This window comes from Microchirus variegatus (assembly GCF_963457635.1).
Source record: "Microchirus variegatus genome assembly, chromosome: 14".
Classification (NCBI taxonomy): Eukaryota; Metazoa; Chordata; class Actinopteri; order Pleuronectiformes; family Soleidae; genus Microchirus; species Microchirus variegatus.
The window spans coordinates 2,589,141-2,609,393 of record NC_139815.1 but is presented as its reverse complement, the minus strand read 5'-3'; the positions used below and the strand labels follow the sequence as shown (position 1 = coordinate 2,609,393).

General features: G+C 40.2%; 1 protein-coding gene across 1 annotated transcript in view; it reads right to left on the bottom strand.

Moving 5' to 3' along the window:
• Window positions 1–558: 558 nt before the first annotated feature.
• adamts17 (ADAM metallopeptidase with thrombospondin type 1 motif, 17) overlaps window positions 559–20,253 on the bottom strand; it is a gene marked incomplete at its 3' end in the record, with an annotated part of 111,832 nt that continues 92,137 nt past the window's right edge. The window contains exons 18-24 of the mRNA XM_083900887.1: window positions 19,242–19,399; window positions 14,169–14,319; window positions 6,610–6,745; window positions 5,075–5,279; window positions 4,826–4,978; window positions 2,279–2,456; window positions 559–710 (exon numbers count right to left, since the gene is read on the bottom strand). Of these exons, the coding sequence (XP_083757013.1) occupies window positions 559–710; window positions 2,279–2,456; window positions 4,826–4,978; window positions 5,075–5,279; window positions 6,610–6,745; window positions 14,169–14,319; window positions 19,242–19,399 (1,133 nt within the window). The remainder of the gene's footprint in view (window positions 711–2,278; window positions 2,457–4,825; window positions 4,979–5,074; window positions 5,280–6,609; window positions 6,746–14,168; window positions 14,320–19,241; window positions 19,400–20,253) is intronic.

Sequence of the window (20,253 nt, the reverse complement as noted above, 5' to 3'; positions counted from 1 at the left end):
ATCATTGGCTGGTTTCATTCACTGTAATTTAACAGTATTGTTCCATGGCTCCTGATCAATACTTACACGTCATTATTATTATCATTATTACAGTATACTTAACACTTTAGTATAACAACCTATATAAAAACCTGTTTACTAGTTATTCGAAATTGCAACAATTAGCTATAATACAGTACCGTACAGGGGGGAAAAAATGAAGTTCTGGTTAACTCCAAGTACTTATTCCCAACCATTCTGTGCAATAAAGAAGCCAGCGTTGGCTTTTTCAAAGGCTCCTCCATTTCTTTAAAAAAATGTTTTGGTGTACAGCAACAAAAAAGAAAGAAAATATGGATATTTTCAAGTCTTCATCAAAACTAGAAGCTCATGAGCCCATTTAAAATGTACACTTTTGTGCACTTTTTTCTCTCTGTTTTTCTTTTTAAATACAAAAAGCTCCATCAATAATAGACATTGTTTTTTTTTCTTATTTAACAATAATAATAATAAAAAAAAAACATTTACAAAATGGAGCGCTGTTTGTAAAGAGTGAAAGTAACAGGTGTCTTTTGGTCATTAGCTCTTGTGCAGTATTTTCTTGGCATAAAAGTCCCTACAGGTGTCACAGCAGCGCTGGTACCACCGCATGTCCTGACACAGGTTCTTCTCCCGGATCACGCGGCAGTAAACCGTCCACTGGTCCCCCAAACACTTGTAGGTCAGAGCAGCTGAGGAGGAAACAGGAAACAATGCGTTTTTAACATTTAACGCCGACATGTGCAGATCTATGAGCGCCGGGTCATACTTACCGCACGGAATCAGCATCATGAGTGCAGAGAATATGTTTATATGGCCACGGTTCTGTAATTTAATAGCTTTCCCACCAAGCAAAACACCTTCATTTGTAAATGTTTTTTTTTTATCTTTATTTTGCTTTTCTTGTCTGGAGCATGCGTATTTCATACACATTCATTTAAATGTCTTACCCATCGGGGCATGTTATGGAAGCCCATTAATCAAATGAGATAAAGTCATAATTATGGAATAAATATTTGAAATGATGAGATAAAAAGTCAAACTTCTGAGATAAATAAAAAGACAAAATTCTGAGATAAAAAGTCAAAATTATGAGAAAAAAAGGTCAAAATTATTAGATAAATAAAAAGTCAAAATTAGGAGATAGAAAGCCATAATTATGAGATAAAAAGATAGTAATTATGAGATAAAAAGTCATAATTATGGAATAAATAGTTGAAATGATGAGATAAAAAGTTGAAATTATGCCATAAAAAGTTGAAATTATGCCATAAAAAGTCGAATTTATGAGATAAAAAGATAGTAATTATGAGATAAAAAGTCATAATTATGGAATACATAGTTGAAATTATGAAATAAAAAGTTGAAATTATGAGGTAAAAAGTCATAATTATGAGATAAATGATGCTGGCCTCACTGGCCTAATCATGCTCACAATGTGCAATCTTAAATGTGGTAACTACAACTGGTGACTTTGCCGATGAATCGACGACTCACTATACCACTGAGCTACCGTCACCCACCCCTTTTATAGTCTGAGCACTGGGTTGTGCACCAGCAGACTTCCTCTTACAACCTAATAATATACAATAATACAAGTTTCTATGTTGTCTTTTTAGATTAAAACAAGAGTGCAGCAGCAAATGGAAAGTGCTGTGCTGCAGGAAAACATGTGGCGCATGCGGTCCTCGCAGAATCAGACTGAAGGATTTGTCACGCGAATCCTAACAAACGTCTGTGCAGAGACAAGTATGACTCGTCTTCAACAACAAACAAAAACAACAAAACACATTCTTTATCATCACCTCTGAAGGCAGCTGTGCCTCGTGGTTTTGCCACAGTGTGATGAAGTGGGTGGAAACACACACCATCTGTCTCCACTGACACAATTCACACCTGACCAAACTCTAACCATGTCTGTTAATTGCTTTTGACAGTTACTCCATCTGTTATTTGATTTTTTTTTTTTTTTTTACCATTGTTACTTTGCACAATGCTGCGTTTATTTTCTTCTTCCCATAAATAACTACTTGATTGATTTTATTTTGCATTTCATTAATACAAACCATGCAGGCTCTTGTGAATAATGGCTTCCTCACATTTAACAGTGACAGTGTTCGTCTATTCAATACATGTCTGATTACACAGGAGTTGGAAATCTGAGCTTGGAAATTCCAAATTGAATTTGGAACAGGGTCTTTGAGGTGAAGAAGCACTTAACGTGCAGCAGCTTTAAACACTGTCGTGATGGGTTGCTCACCTAGCCTGGGGGAGGTGATGGTGTTCACATTGATTTTCTCGTTGCAGGCGCCCTGGTGACAGGGACGGTAGGTCGGCGGTCTTAGCGTGACTGGACAGTCATTGCCGTGGCGACCGGTCACTTTGTGCATACACTGGACCACGCGTGACTGCAGACCCTTCCCGCAGGAGGACGAACACTGAAAGAGCGAAACGGAGATGTCAGTGGTGGAAGACCAACCTGCTACAAAGCTGAAACACAGGGAAAAACATTCAATATGCAACTTACAGCGCCACATACAGACCTGGCATTACATGCTACAGTGTTTATAGACGGGGTTTGTGTGTATGAAGACGTATGTTGAAGATAAACGTTATTTATACAGGTTATCCCATTGAGACACGGGGCCTCGTTTTCTGTCAAGGACAACACAACAGTACAACAATAAAGGAAATGTCCGTCCATCCATCCATTTTTCTACCTCTTCATCCTCCACATCAGGGTACACACCCTGGATAATTAGCCAGTCCATCGCAGAGACACATATAGAGACAAATATCCATTCAAATTTAGAGTGTCCAATATATCCATGCACACTCGAACGCAGCCCGTATTCTTGCTGCAAAGAGAAGAGCGCAAACCACTGCACCGTCGTGTGGCCCCTTAAGGGCAATATTGTGTGATATTAAAATAGAAGTTCTCAAAGATGCCGTCAAAAAGAATTTTACAATCTCCTGAGAGAACAGACTCTTCTGAAGGACGGTAAAAGTGATGATATGATATATGATATGATATATTATGATCTGTGATACATGGTCCACGACACCAATGATATCACGATACAACGATTCTGTGATAATCTATACATAATATATATATATCACGATATCTGTCTAACTTAAGTAAACAAAAAATGTATCGTGAAAAGTTAGAAGTGCAGGATTTCTCTATTTATTCAGAACAAAGTTCAGAAAGTCTATGTCTTGAACGTGGATGAATGCATCTTTTAGCGTAGCTTTCTCTGCCGTTATCCCGCCTATAACAGGTAGGGCCTGTTTACTTTAGAGCTCTTTCATTTGTTCATAAAAATATGGATATTTGCTCCGGTGTATCGATTATCGTATTGCACGAGGAAGGACGGCAATATATCACCCACACCTAAAAGAAATATCGTACAGGGAAATCCGATGTTTCAGAAACTTGAACTTGAGGGTCCTGCAATGCATCCACACTTCCAGCAAGAGGTTTTCCCCCTTTTGTCCTGGATGTTTACTAAGCAATATATCAAATGTAAAGTTGAACTTAGTTTGGGTAACAAGGGATTAAAATGAGATTGTGTTTGACAGATTAATCCTCTTAACATTTGCGCCCTTGAGCTTTTTCCCCCCCCGCTCTTAATTTCATCTTAATTCCATCTGGAACACATTTGCTTGAACCTGATAAAAGACTTTTTCTCTCTCTTTATTATGATAATATTCATATGTTTTTTTTTCAAACTCGTGACCATGGGGTCTAACGACGGCATGCAAACTGCCGTAATGTTCATAGATTATGTAACGGGAACCATTTGTGCCAGTATTATGACTGGCACACACACCAACTCAAACATTTAATGACATTTCCGCTATATATGCAGCGGCTGAGCAACAGGATACATTTTAACAACCACAGTCTGACTCACCCTCTGAGTGTTAATTAAAGGATTTCAGTATTAAGGTTTTAAGGTCATGGCCTACACAACCAGCAGCAGCAGCAAGGATTTAATGACACGGTTTGTGTTAAAATAAAAATCACATTTAAATGAATAATTTATAATCTGTGTATTTTTCCCACAGAGGCTGCCACAGCTAATGTAAGATTTTAAATGTTAATAACGCTGTGATTCCAGCAGTGAAACAGTGGTTAGCACAACAACACATTATTCTGAGTTTCCTCACCAACAGAATTTAAGATTTACACAAAACTATACTGTATTCTCAAGAATGTTTTAAAAATAACATCATTTTTTTTCTCAGAAAGTACGAAATTACGTCTTTATGTGACGTAATGTATAACGTAATACGTCATTTATATAACAAGGATAATGTCATTGTGTTTCATAGTACGTGATTTATGTAACATAACGTATCACAAATTTTGGCTAAAAAAGTATGTTCGTTTACGCAACATATCAAATGTAATTCTGTCTCAAAGTACGTTATTTATGGAACATAACGCATGACATCATTTTGTCTAAGAAAGTATGTTATTTATGTAACAAAGAAAACAATTGTGTCTCAAAGTACGTCAAATATAACTTACTTTTTTCTCAGAAAGTGCATAATTCATGTAACGTATCGTATAACCTAATTTAATTTCCGGATTTATAATTGTTATGAAAAATTTGTTTAGTAAAATCAGTTCCAGTTATATACAATAGATTTTTTTAAATTTGTGTTTCATAACAATTTTAGTAAACTTAACAAACATGTAAATAATGTAATTTAGATATGTAAGTATATATGGAGATTTTGTTTCAGAGAGGAAAGTTTCCATTGCTCGAGCCACTGCTTTTGAAGAGCGCTGTACCTTGGACCAGTCTCCTGTCTTCCATTCGTAACATTTGGAGTGATCCTCGCACGGCTCCTCTTTCGTCGGCTGGGACATGGGATCACAAAGACCCTGAGGGTTTGTACACGACACCGTCCGCCGGCGAACTCCCTGACCACAGTCTGCCGAACACTGGAGGAAAAGTGACGGAAGGAAGAGGAAGGTAAATATTCAAAGGAGGGTTATATAGACTATCACTGATGTGTGTGCGTGTGTGTGTGAACACACCTTGGACCACTCTGACGCCTCCCACACGGTGAGGCAGAGTCGGCCCTCGCAGCCTTGCAGCACGGGCGGTTTCCCTCCCTGACAGTACAAGTCTCTGGTGTTGATGAGCGACCCGTTCTGAAGGTGATAAACACAAACCACGCCCCTCTGCTGCAGACCTTTACCGCATGTGACCGAGCAGGAACCCCACTCTCCCGCCACCCACCTGTGAAAACACACACATTTATGTGTAAACTTTAAACTGTTTCCGAAACAGGTCACATGATATGACGATTTTATCCTGTAGACCAGGGGTTCTCAAAGTTTTGATACCTGAGGCCAATTTAGGAACCCAACATTGAACTGAGGGCCGCCAAAGGAAAAAAAACAGAAATAAATCCCATTTGTAATCATTTTAATGACCAGATTGCAGTTCTACAGTTTAGCGTTATATAATAAGCGTTAATATAATGTAATTTAAGCATTACTATAATAACGCTTTATAATTTACTGGGTAATTATCCAGTATTTTGGCCATTGTTCTTACCTTCTAATTACAGGTTAATACCAAGTAACACATTTCTGTTACCATATATTTACTGGGTAAATAGCTAGTAATTGGGGGCTGTAGCTACCTGCTTATTACCAGCTTATAACCCAATAATACACTAAAATTCACCATATAGAAACCAGGTAAATACCCAGTATTTTTGTTTACACTTATTGGTCTGTATCCAGTAATGTCCAATAAACATTTAACAAGCTTAGTAGCTCCTGGATTAAAACTATTAACTGTAATTCATTGCGGGCCGCCAGAAATGTTTCTGCGGGCCACCATTGGCATATGCATGGTGTCTTCCTGGTATTCAATAATCCACCTGTTTCCACCACATCAGTGTCTGCATTATTCATTTTCATTTTATATTTTTCTTTGGTAGCTTACAAAATAAAATGTATTTATTTAAACTTTTTATTTAAGTTTCCCAGGTATCGTCAGATCACAATACAAATGATCATTAAATCATTTTGACAAAATACTCTGGATGTAGCCTACTCTTTCAGGGGTTAGTTAGTGTGTGAGATCTAGTGACATCTAGTGGCGAGGATGAGTGTCGCGCTTCTACTGTCGATAAATGGTTTGCGATTGTGATTTTTCATTTGATTTATATGCAGTTGTGAAAATAATGCACCGTTAAAAATAACTGTAACAGTGACGACGACAGAGGTTAAGAAAATCTTATCTGAAACTTTTTCAGTATGAGAATATTAAAATAATGTTTTATGGCACCTAATACTTGGAATAATTTAGAGTCTAATCCTCATCTTTATAAACTAATAACCCCGTTCACAGCTCTGGTTTCCGTGTGTGTGTGTGTATTCATCATGTTGTGGAGACCTAGATCTGTTTACACAGTCATATTATGGGCACATGTCTTCCTTACAGGGACACAAATCAAGTCCTCATAACGAAAATGAGTACATTTTAAGACACGTTTCAAAGTTAGAGAGGTCAGGGTTAGGATTAGGATTAGTGTGTGTGTGTGTGTGTGTCTCACCTGTACTGGCAGGGGTGAGAGTTGCAGGCTCTCACTTGAGGCAGTGGTCTGTTCTCCAGGTGACAGTAGCTGTTGTTGACCACCTCCATTGTTTTATTGGCTATTCTCATGCAGGAAACCACTGTCCTCCTCTCGCCTGCGCACACACACAAACACACACACACACACAGACAGACACAGACACACACACAGTCAGAAGAATAAATGCACTCTGAAAAAGGCTGCATTTCATGCTCAAACGGGAACGTCTCCATTTCCCCCTGCAGAGTAATCTTGGAGCCAATTCTTATCGTTTGATGACAAATTATCCTCTGAGGGAAGCAGACAAATATTATTTCAGGGCCTCCGGCGTGAACGGTGAACGTCACGACTCCATCTTCCATTTGCTGTTTTATGTTTGAAGTGCTGCTGTGTGTCAGGAATCCACTGACTTTAGGGGACTGGAGATGCAAGATTCTTAATCGTCATGTCCTTGTGTAAAACCATGCAACATGACTGTATATATATAAATATATATATATATATATATATATATAATACTGTGCAGAAGTCTTAGGCCATAAGACCATTAGATTTGTGGTTTTGCAATGCTATAATGATAATAGAGGATAATTATTTCTATTTCACTTTACTGGAACACATCCAGAAAATATGTATGCAGTTTTTTGTTGTTTAAAAAAAAAAATATATATATATATATATATAATATTTAAATAAAAAAAAAATACTTGAGTGGAACCTTAATTAATGTCCTACTATTTCATTTCAATAAATATCTGCCATAAAAAAACTAATTAACAGCTCACTAATATATAAGACCAGCTTTAAATTAAATGTCCTATTTATTATAGATATTTATAAAGAGTAATATTAATAAAGTTATATAGTGAATGTGTGTCAGCCATCACCTGCCAACTCAGTAAAACATAAAACAACAACCACATGTTGTGTAAAGGAAACAGTCACACAGTCCACTGTGTTACTCCGTTGTTGTTTGAAGCAGAGCGGCTGCAGCTCCTGCTCCACCTGATGTGTGATGGATAAATGCTAATGGACCATTAAAGAGAGATAAGCCGAGCAGAAGTGAGTGGACTGACCCCCCTGCTGCTCCGCTCACTGCTCACCCACAAGCACCTGACCTTGTAAATTAAAATGTTTTGGGCACTGGAAACCAATATCACAACGCGGTAAGAGGATGAAAGAGCAGCAACAGGAGGGAGCTGGATTCAAATCTATCTCTGTGAGGACATTTTTGTCTGGCCCTCTCAAATTTAAAGGTCTTTCTGAGGGACTCAGATGTGATGGTTAGTGTCCTAAGAGTGTGTGCTCTCTGAAGGATCTTTTCTGTCATAAACACTGACCTTGTCAGGACCAGTAGTCCCAATCGAGACCAAAAACCTGGTCCTCGTGAGGCAGAATCTCATTTCTGAGGAACTGGTTAAGTTTAGGGCAAAAATCAGAATTGTGGTTATGGTTAAGGTTAGGCAATGCAGTGTCCTAGAAAGAATAGCTGCACAAATGTGTGTGTGTGTGTGTGGTCAGTGGGGTGTCCACAGAAGGAAGCCTGCTATGTCAAATATGCCACTGATCATAGGATTGGATTTAGCAGCTGAGTCTCCACTGGTCTGTCTCTTTGTCCAAATCCCCGACAATCAAACCCCCCTCGACTTTGAAAATCAGCCCTTTTTATCCGTTTGCCCTTTTCACCACCAGAAATAGCTCTGAGCTTTAAAGTGACAGTTCAGGGTTTCTGTGTGAAGTCAGCGCTGACATCATCGTGTGCACTGGAGTCTACAATAAGAACACATTCTCCATTTTTTACCCTTGCTGTTAAACAGCCTTTTTGAAAAAAAACCCTCTCCCTGCACCAAACTCCTTAGAGAAAATCAATGATTTTTTACATCCCTGCACACAGGAGTTGTTGATCCACTGCTGCCTTCATCAGTGAATTAAAACATGTTATTTTATGATTTTGGCATATGAAACATGTCCTCAGTGACATAATATTAGCAAATGTGGCAGCAGTAGAACAGCAGCTCCTGTGTCTCTGTGAGCTAAAATCGCTGATTTTCTCTGTGGACTTTGGTGCAAAACAATAAGTGATTAAACTTCATTTTTCCAACCAGAAAAGGGTTTTTAATGGTGAGGCAAACACATTCTTAAGATTAAGAAGGCTGGAGATGATGTTTTTATAAGGTGAGCTCTTTGATATTACATCACAACCTCATACAACAACACTTCAAAAACCCGAACCTCTCCCTTTGATGCTCCGCCACATTTTAAATCCAAATACACTGTGAATATTTGACTTGGATTATGACACGTTCTGACCACGTTGGCTGCTCGTTGCAACAGAAATAGAGAAAGTTCACGCAATATTTTTAGACTCTGTTAGTGTCCAGTGGACAGAAGGTAATAAAAACAAGAATAATACTGCAATAAGTCACCTTTGACTGGAGCTGGTAGAGGATACCGCTGCGTTAGCATCAGCCTCCTGTCAGCCTGAGCCACTCCGGCCACTTTCCTTTGACCTTTAATTTAATTAAGTGTGAAAATCCCTGCAGATCTGTGTTTTCGGAGTCTTACCTCACTGCCTGACATCACCAATCATCATCATTGGCTCCAGGGCGCTTGGAATCGTTTCATTTTCCGTTTTCATGGTTGGTGTGAAAAACAAAACGCAGCCTCTCGACCGAGTTAATGCGGCGTAATTTCCCGATCAGACCGCGTGTATGTAAACAATTAGCTTGTTTTCCATAATGACGACGACACGTGGATGCCAGACCCCGCCAAACAAAAATAATCACGTTAAAGCTACAGCGGGGAAAAATAATTGACCTGTCGAGTCCCACCAGCACCTTGTTAAAGGTCCATTATGTCAATTTGTTGTATTAAGTCATAAAATGACCTTGATTTGTCATCGAAGATTAAGGAAACACGATAAATTTAAAAATACTGGCTGCAGTGATGACACTGGAACACTCCAGTTTATTAAAATCTAAATCTTGCAACTCATGCTGAGGTTATATTATGGTTGGAGTTCATTCATGTCGTGTTTTAAATGGTGACAATTTACACAGTACCAAAGGGGATGTAGCTCAGTGGTAGAGCGCATGCTTCGCATGTATGAGGTCCTGGGTTCAATCCCCAGCATCTCCATTTATGATTTACAGTTCAAATCCCAAGACGGGTCAAATACGGTTACCATGAGTAAGGCAGCCAGTACATGTGTGCACAAATAACTAATTCCAGCTGTAGTGATTGCTTTTGGTTGAGTCTGTTCAACTGCAACTACTACTGCCAAAAAATGCTACCCCAGCGAACATCAATAGCATCTATCGTATTGTGCTACCCTATTAAAAAAAATATATTAAAAAAATCGAACTTATGGGTTTCCTAATTCCACTTACAGTGAGGTGGTATAATATGACTACATTTATTAGTGGGAGCATTATTTGGCGGGGTGTTATTGGTCAATCAGATTATGCCACCCCTGAAATCCTGATTATAGACGTGAGACTAGACTAATGAAAATATATACTCCCCTTAAACTTACAGTGATAATAGAGTGAGTAAAAAAACTAACCCTAACCCCAACCCAGAGTGAGTTGTGGTGTAATATACACTGTATCATATATTTAATATAACTAATACGAATTTTAGTTCATGCCGCTAAAGTGTCATTGAAGTGCTGAAAGGCTATTTTATCATGTGTATTATTGAATTAGTTCATAACCCAGTCTGTGGTCTTCTAAGAGAAAAGACTTGGGGACATGAAAGACAAGCGCACACAGCACGCACAACTTTAGACTCAATAGGCACTAAACATAGACGTTACTTAGGCTAGCACAGCACATAGGCACGTTACTTTTTAAAGGTCCCCTATTGTGCAAAATCAACTTCTTAATCTTTTAGTACTTATATTTGGGACTCAGTGGGCCATACCAGTCCCCAAAATGTGAAAAAACAAGACTCAGTCGTGTTTTAGTGGTTCCACTTTGTGTAAGTATAGGCGATAAAACACGCAATGTTTTAACCTCTCTCGCAATGACGACATAGCAACACATTTCACCGTGAATGTTGGCACACCGCCAGGCAGAATACTTCACAGCTCCACCGTAGCTCCCCACAAGCTTCACATGCCCTTTGTTGTTGATCGTGTGTGTAAATTCCTATGCTGGAGGGACACCTTGAACGCACCAGTTACGTGCCTGCGGTTAGCGAGTGGCGTGTGTGGATCGGTGATATGAGGAGCACGCGTTTGAAAGCACTGCAGAAAGGTGTAGATGTTGTCCTACATTTCTTCTCAACCAAAGGCTGCCTTTCTGTCGTGTTTCCACGTTCTCTCCTCGTGTTGTCGATCCACACACGTTAGTCGGAGCCGCAGTAACACTTCAGGGTCTTTTTCTAGCATAGGAATTTACATACATGCCACCTCAGTAACAACAGGTAAACGGACATTACTATGGGGTATATGGAGCGGGGATTGTGACGACGGTGCATGACAATAGGTGATAAGTGGCGACAGTATGGCTGTGGATAGTAAGTCAGATCGACACTCCCCTGGAAGCAGTGGATGTGTGTTTACCTGGGTCTCATTCACATGTAAATGACCAGGCACAAAACCGAGCGTTCTGAAAAAGGCTGTTTTGGCAGAGTTATTGAACTGCTATTGTGCTTCATCCTTATGATATTTTGACTAAAGCATGACACAGACATGTTCATTAGGGCACCAGGACCTAGTTTAACTTGGGTTAATAGGGTATAATATGGGACCTTGAATTAATCACCGACTACACCACAAATTTGCAGAAAATGACGTGCGGTTAAAAGAGAGATTGGACTGTGAACCGCAATGTAGCAGATTTTGATCGGTACTGTGGCACGGATCGATAGCCATTGAACGCCATCTCTCAGGTGTTGCATACTGAGCCTTTAATTGTGTTTAACGTAGACTAATTTCCCACTTTTTCTGCAGCGCTGACAGTTGTTGCTTGTGATTTATCCACTGAAGGGACCTGCTTGCATGCAGTAGTAGCAGCAGCAGAACAGCCAACAGGAGGCGCCCTCTCTCTCTCTGTGAACTGTCCAGTGATTGGCCAAAGCCTCCTGAGATGATACAGGAGGTGCAGAAGTGTCACTTGATTTACACGACACAGGTTATAATACAATCACCGATCACCTTTTAACGTCAAACTGCTGAACCTTTAACCTTCCTGCGCCGTGCAGCTGCAGATCCTGAGGACACTGCTGAACACTGATGAATCGCTGCTGCAGGCGTCAAGTGACCTGCACAAAGGGGCAGCGAACGTCTCACGGAGAAATAAATCTTAAGTCCATTCACTTCAGCGAGTAACTTGAGACTTTTTACTGACTTGTTTGTCTTCTGAGAGCGACTGCTTGTGTAACCACGCACAGTGACACTGGTGGCTGCTTCAGATGTTTCCTGGCTCTTTTGAGTTTTGTCTGTTTTATTAAAGATTAAAATGCGGGAGACGGGTTTCTGGGCAGGGACATAGTATGAACTGGTTAGACTCACACACAGCAGTGCAACAGAGCAGCAAGGTGTATTTGCACGATGGCTAGTTAGCCTTCTTACTGACGATTTATGGACATTTTTAGCACTTAAGCATGCAACAACTCACTCATAACCAAGGGTGTTAAGTCCCGAGGGGACAGGGCGGATGTATCCCCCCCTTCAGTAAATTTGTAACCAGGTAGCATAGACTAATAAGGAACATTTAATTTAAAATTACTCTCTGAAATTGTATTGTTTATTGTCGCCTCTGGTCTTAACACCTGTGTTTAACAGCTCTTTGACTTAAAGTGGACATAATTATACTCAGTCTGCTACCTAGAGGGCGCCCTAGAGACACACTTCCCACAGATAGTGGAATAATATGTCGCATAAACTCTGTTACACTCTGTCTAATTCTGTTGGAGCTGCTCAAAAAAACTCCCTGGCAAACTCCTTCACTGTCACCACTATGTAAGTTTTCACTCATGAGTGGGTTTTTGTTTTCTCTGGATCACGGACACCTGACGTTTCTCCACCTAATTACGAGCAGACATGATTTTTTATCCCGGCAGCGAGGTGAGGTGAGGTGATGTGAGGTCAGGTGCTTGTGGATTAGCAGTCAGAGAAGCAGCTGGGGGTAAAAACCACCACCACCACAGCTCAGAGCATCACTTCTTAGTGCTGGATTAGATTTTAGAGGCCGTGCGTTTGTGTGATTTGACAAGCGAAGTACACTTCGGCTGAACAGCTCAGCTACTGTAAACACGCAATTGGCACAACATGTATTACACAGGTCATGCTAGCCTGGTCACATTTTGTATTTGGATCTTTATCACATAATAACACGACGCAGACACTGCAATTGTGAGACCAAGAAAAGAGAAACCGTTGAATTCTGTTTCCTTCAACAAGAGATTCTGATTGCAGTAAAAAAAAAAAAAGGTGATTTCAAATATCAGTTTGACTTTCAGGTTTTCTTAAAAGGCTGTGAAAGTTGCACATCTGGTGTAGCCGCTGTGTGTGCAGCACCTCCTACTGTTCTGAGAGTAAATGACTGCTGCGATGTTTGCGAACAGCTGGTAGAATGCAATCTCAGGCCCAGAGGCACGTCGGTGCTGCTGCTGCTGCTTATTCAACGTCCTGTTTCTTCTCGGCGGAGACAAACTCACACGCACATCTGTCATCTGCCTGTGCACCATTTCTCACACTGCAATTAAACATGCATGCATAATCAAGTTAATCTGTGCAAAACTCCGGAACTACTGCACATCTTCAGGTGCTTTACTTCTTCTTATCTTCTAACCTATGACCTGTGAAGTATTACTATTACTATTCCCTGTTTCTGAAACCATTGGTAAAATAAAAACGAGGAAGAAGAAGAAATATAGGCCTACATTATATCATGGACTACCTGGCAGTGCGCCACGGACCATCAGGAGTCCTCGAACCCCCGTTTGAGAGCTGCTGCGTTAGATAATCAGCCTTCCAAGCTTTCCCCTTGGGGACAATAATTCTAAATCGAAGAACACGATGAGACGGATCGATTCCGAAGTTGCAAACGGCGTCTAATGGTTTCTGAATCCATCTGCTACTTCCAAGAAAACCAGGCTTAACGTCCCCGAACACATAAACACATATGGTTGGAATCTTTGCAAAGACCATTCAAAAGAAAAATAAACCAGATGACATTTATAAACACATTTTCATTGCTGCAACCTAACATGCTTTTACTGTTGATATAACAAGGTTTCCCCCACAAACACTGTACTTTACATGACATCATGTACTGTGAGTGTTTTAGTATTTTGTACCTCTTTTCTGACATAAAAACTGACCTTGCAGGAACAGCGCAGTCCTCAGAACCTGGTCATAATGAGGCAGAACCTAATTTCTGAGCAACCTTTTAAATATGGGGCTAAGATTTGAATTGTGTTTGGGTTGAGGTTAGGGATACAGCTTTATTTAGTCCGTCCAGATGAAAGGAAGTCCCTTTAAACAATAGTTGCATGAGCGTGCGTGTGTGTGTGTGTGTGTGTTTTACCTCCTCCACATTGAACAGTGCAGTCCTGCCAGCTGCTGTGTGTCCAGATGTAGAGGTACTCTTGCTCCTCATTGCCCCTGTCCTGGGACGTGTTCAGTGACACCGTGTACTCGTAGTGGATCCCGTAGCTCTGGTCGTGAAACAGCAGCACCTGGGAACAATGACAGAGAGGAGTTTTAAACAAAAGCAGAAGCCATCGTCGTATTTCTGAAATCCAGGAATCGGCCTGGCAAAGTCCTGTGCGTGGTTCCGCCTTAGGCATGTGGTTCACAGCAGGCAGAACTTGGCAGAGCACACTCATATGTGGATTCACCTGCATACACACTCATTTTCATTGAAAATGTGTATTTCTTTTAAAAGTATTGTTGTATGAGGCATTGACATATTGTCACTGAGCATTGCTGAGTCTGCCTGTCAAGAAGGAAAGAAAATTACTTAAGCCACTTAACAAAAGCCTCCTATAATAGAACCCTTGCCTGATTAAGTCTATGATATCTTAAAGTAGACATATTATACCCTATTTCTCCAAGTTAACCTAGTTCCCTGGTCTCCTAATGAACATGTCTGTGACATGCTTTGGTCAAAATACCTTAAGCATGAAGCACCACAGCAGTTCAATCACTCTGCCAAAACAGCCCTGTTCAGAACGCTCAGTTTTGAGTGTCTGTCTCTTTAAATGCAAATGAGACACAGGAAACTACGTCAGAGTCACTGAGGCTCCTGCAGCTAACAGCAGTTAGCATTTGGAAAAGCCATCATTTGCAGTCTCTCGCCGGCACATTGCCGTCATATATAATATGTATAAACTGGACATGTAAATCCTCTGAGGCTGGAAGTTTGTGTAGAACTGTGTGCTGAATAGAACATTTCGCAGACTTCCGTTGCCCTCGCCTGCACTCTCGCGTTTTTTTATGGACAAAGCGGAGCTCCACGAGACAACATTTCCAGGAATGTCTAATTGTGATGTCCCAAGGAGTGCGGGAGTCAACATAGCATGTTTTATCTTCTGCACTTAGACTGAGGTGGACCACAAAAACATGACTGAGTCATTTTTTTCACACTTTGCCGACTGATAGGGCCTCCAGCGTCCCAAAAATAAGCATTAAAATGATTAATAAGTTGATTTTGCATAATATGTCTCCTTTAAGAAAATGTTTGCTGCTTCGTTTCACTGTTGGTCAACCTTTTCTGGCTGGAAACTACAGTTTGTAAACCTCTAGCTTTCCCACACCAAAGCCCATTGAGAAAATCAGCCATTTTATTTCACTTCCACTGCTGAGTCCATCAGAAAGTTCAATTGTTCTTTTGTGACTTTGTGTTTATATTTTCACATACATACAATATGTTTTTATGTTCCAAGTTCAAAATAAAGAAATGCATTGATTCAAACTGACCACACGAGGCAGCAGAGCAGCAGCTTCTGTGTCCCTCTGAGTTAAAAACTTGATTTTCTCTATGGACTTTTGTATGGGAGAAGAAAATGCTTTCTAACAGGGAGAAACCTCTTCTTAAAAAATCTTTATCTGCATTTTTCTCTGATGCTCAGTGCTCAGCAGCAGATAATAGAAAGCAAATGAAGTCAATTACAGTGATTACTTCCATTTCAACAATAAATCAACCCTAGAAGGTTTTGTTTTCCTCCAAGGACTCCAGGTTGGTCCAGCTGCGGTGACGTGTTTGCTCCGCAGCCTCACAGCAGGGGGCGGCTGTGCCGAGCCACCCGGTTGTGGTTGTGTTTGGTGGCAGCGAAGACGAGCTGCTGAAGTCATGAGTCTGTGCTGGAGAGTGGCATCTCCCACTGTCCTATTTCACAGAATTGGCAGTAGAAGTGTTGTATTAGCTCCAGATTTGCTCTTGTCACGATGACACTGTATTGAGAATTTGGGTCAACGATGGTTCAGATCTTGTCAATCGTCAAAGTCCAGCTTCTTCCAGTTAAAACTTATTGTGGAAATTATCTGGCCTAATCTAATTTCTCTGCTGGATTATAGAATATTATCTCTCACTATGATAAAAAGCACTCACAATAAGTGAATTTCTATTATCGTGATAATCGTGAATGGAGAAAAACATATATTTTTCATGGGAGTGAGTAAAAAAAAAAGAAGATTATTAGCTCACCAGCATACAGTCCTTGTTATTTATTTTATAATGTGCCACATGGGGAGCTGCGTCTTTCCTCACAACTTATTACAATCTTATAAAATTACAGTTTTTACTAAAAAACATGTATCTGCGTAAGCGCAGACAGAGGGCTACACCGTTTAAGTCGATAATATCGTCAGGATAATTGTGACAGAAAACAATGTGCGCTTGTTCTTTGTTTGTTTTTGGCGTCTGAATGGTGACTATTACACAACAACAGCATGGTTTGCACTGCACACATTTGTGTCCTTAGAAAGTCACCTGCTAAGTTTGACAATTCACAGACAGACAGGCGTTCCTTGCATTTATAAATAGATGTGGGCTTAGACCAGTTTTCTATATGCCGCATGCAGCCAATCCAGAAAAGGTCTTTTTTCAAAGCTTTTAAAAAGGACTAGCACCATCGTACTTTACCTGTGTGATCATCTAAAGCACTGAGGGAAAATGATTGGCTGCTCTTGGATGTGCCTAAAACTCAGGGTGATCAAGAGATCAAGACTTCTCTATAGCTTTACCAAAAATTATGGAACTGTTTAAATCTGCGCCCAATTATTTGACATTCTAAATCACTTTTTGATCATGATTTACTGTGTTTTATGTTCTCGTAAAGCACTTTGGTCAACCCTGGTGGTTGTAAAACATGCTATAGAAAAGATGACCTGATTTAACCCCAGTACATCTTTGTAGTAGTGATTCACTTTCATTTAGTTTGTCGTTGAAAATCCTTTGCCTTTGACTGTCAAACGTTGTGAAGTGTCCCATTTTTTGGCAGAGAGTTCAAGACCGTTTAAGCGTCTTTTTTCTCCTACGACATCCCATTATTTACACAGTTACCACAGCTACCGCCGTCCAGTCTACACACCCATCAACGGAAATGCAAGCCAGATCAGGGTTTACCATTCCAAACTGTACCGTGCCGAGTTTAATGGCACTGTATCACTGGATGGATACACAGATGAAAGTGATTTTCCAGGAACATGGATTTAATTACACTCAAATTTAGATGCTTGTATTAGCATAAAAAGGATAAGGTCAGGTTTCTTCTTGCCTTTTTCCCCCCACTTTTTGTTTTATTTTGAAAGAAAATAAGCATTCATACTGATTGTTTTTATCTTTTGATGTGTGCGGACACCAGGAAGAGTAGCTAATGGGGGACCTGATTAATAATGAAAAACTTCAGATATGAAAATGGACAGAAATGGACATCATTTTGCATATTTTTTTTATCAATCAAATAAGGAATAAATTGGCTGGAAACTGCGGAAACAGTCTCCAGGGGACAAATGCTTTCCATCATTTGTGAATAAATCACTTACAAATTCTCATTAAGGTGAACAAATCAACTGTCCTCGTGCAGCATCCGCACGACCGTCCACAGCCCACGGCTCCACGCGACTTCCCCACCTCCCTCTTTGAGGAGGAGGCTCCATAAATCAGAGCGGAGTCTGTGGGCTCGAGCTTTCAAACATGTTAAACTGTAGGTCGTTTATACAACCTGCCTTTGCATAACTGTGAAGGTCAGCGAGAGTCTACGTTACATTTGTGCAAATGGTTGCACAGATGTGGGACAGAATTTATGAAGCACAGACACTGGAACTTTAAAAGAACCCGCCTCACACTGTTCAACACAGTGCACTGTGAGCTGCAACTGTGAACTCAAACCACTTCTAAGTTCGATTTTCTTATTCTTAGATAATAGATGCATTTTGAATAATAAACAAAACCCTCTTTTTAAATGCCATTTTCCATGTATGACCAGTTCTACCTTTGGTTCTTCCCTAAAAAAATGATGTACTGGTTAAAGCATATTTTAAAGCAATTAACCAATGCACACAGCTTTAAAAATGAAACATTATATAGTTTGTAAGTGTGTAAACGTCATATCAATCTATATTGAACCAAATCACCCTCCTGAAAAATTAAGAGAACATAAAACAAATCACACATAAAACGAGGCGAACTAAATAATTTCAGCGAAAGATGTGCCCAAGTCAACAGCAAACAAAGAATTGTATTGATTCGTAGCGACTGAAAGGGTTATTTTTGGAATAATCAAACAATAAATCCTGCGTACTGCATCTTTAAATGAGAAAAAACCCACTTGTGACTATAAGAGCTTTATTTGTAAAGCTGCACACAGCACAAATGTAAATCCCTGACATGAGATTCATTAGCTTCCATTACACTTCAGACCAGTGGTTTACAGTTATGCCCAATAATGTAATCAGCTGTTCAGTCATGTTGCTCCACACGGGACGGCCCATTAAGTGCTGCCTGCAGCCCTAGTTATGATTACTATGATAAGAATTTTCCTTAAAAACAAGATTAACTCAAAATAATTTGTTAAATTATTCAATGAAACGCCCTGCTCTACCTGTCAATGTGTGCAGATGAGTTATGATGTTGTTCTAGACCAACGCGATCAGATGACACGTATTCAGGCCGATTCTCACGCGAGTTGGTCGTACGGACGTGTAGTTTTAAGTACATCGCTGAAGTAGAGCGGTATGGTGTCTGGGACGCTACGTGACTCCCCAATGAGAAGTCTTGGATGTAAGAAAGTTTGACGTCTATGTCTATGACGTGCTCCTGGACGTTGACCAATGGGATAAAAGAGTGCGGACGCATATAGACACAAACACCGTTCTCTCTGAAGGACAGACCAGTCCATACGGGCCCAAAATCTTCTGCGCACAGAACCCCAAGCATCACCTACAACACTTTGGACTGGCACTGGAATCCGTGCCACTGTGACTGATCTGCCACGGTGAATCATAAGTCTGTTAGAAGATCCAGCGACCGACTACCACCTCATAACTCGTACTGACTGTGCCGTTCGTTGCTGGCACATGAACAAATTGATACACTGAGCATAGAAGAGTTTATAGTGATGAAACTTCAAAGAGTAAAGAGGACTGATGTGTTTACCATGAGGTGTAATGGGGTCTTAGTTGGTCCCTTGGCAGACATCTTCTCCCACAGTCCTCTTCTAACGTAGCGCACCGTGGTCCCGGCCAACTCGAACTCTCCTGGAAGCTCAATCTTCCAGTCGCTGTTGATGGATCTCTTGCTGGAGTCTTTCAGCGCTGCGAGGACGAGAAGTCACAAATAATACCAATCATTTTGAACACATTCACAGCGGTGGCTATAAATATTATCTCCACAACAATGCCATAAACTTTGGAAATGCAGTCATTCCAATCTGAAACTACTGGACCCCTTCTGATTTAAACAGATTAGTTAGTGACTGATTATAGGTAAAATTAAAAATGTGTCTGTTTAAATTGACCGTAGGTGTGAGAGAGTGAATGGTTGAATGGTTGGGTGTCTCTACCGTTCAGAAGTTTGGAGTCACTTAGAAATGTCCTTATTTTTTAAGGAAAATCACTTTTTCAATGAATATAACATTAAATGAAACAGAAATACACTCTATACATTGTTAATGACTATACTAGCTGCAAACGTCTGGTTTTTAATGGAATATGTACATAGGCGTATAAAGGCCCATTTCCAGCAACCATCTCTCCAGTGTTCTAATGGTACATTGTGCTTGCTAATTGCATTAGAAGGCTATTGGATGATTAGAAAACCCCTTGAAAACCCTTGTGCAATTGTGTTAGCACAGCTGAGGGCCTAAAACATGAAGCAGCATCAGGCAGCAATTGTAAGACAAAATGCGTGTTTATCGCCGTTTGACCAATGGTCTTGTGTTGTTAGCGCAAAGCTAACAGTCGTCTGTTTTCATGATTTGTTGTTGTGTTTAGCTGAAGATGGTTCACGCCCGACTATGGTGAGGGCATCAGCTGGACTGTGAATCAAAACACATTTTTGCAATTATACCAAAAGGTGCTAGCCAATCAAATCACATTTATGCATGCAGTTTACATACTTAAGTGCTTATTTTCTTGGCTGGACAAAAATACTCTCAACAGTGGTGGAC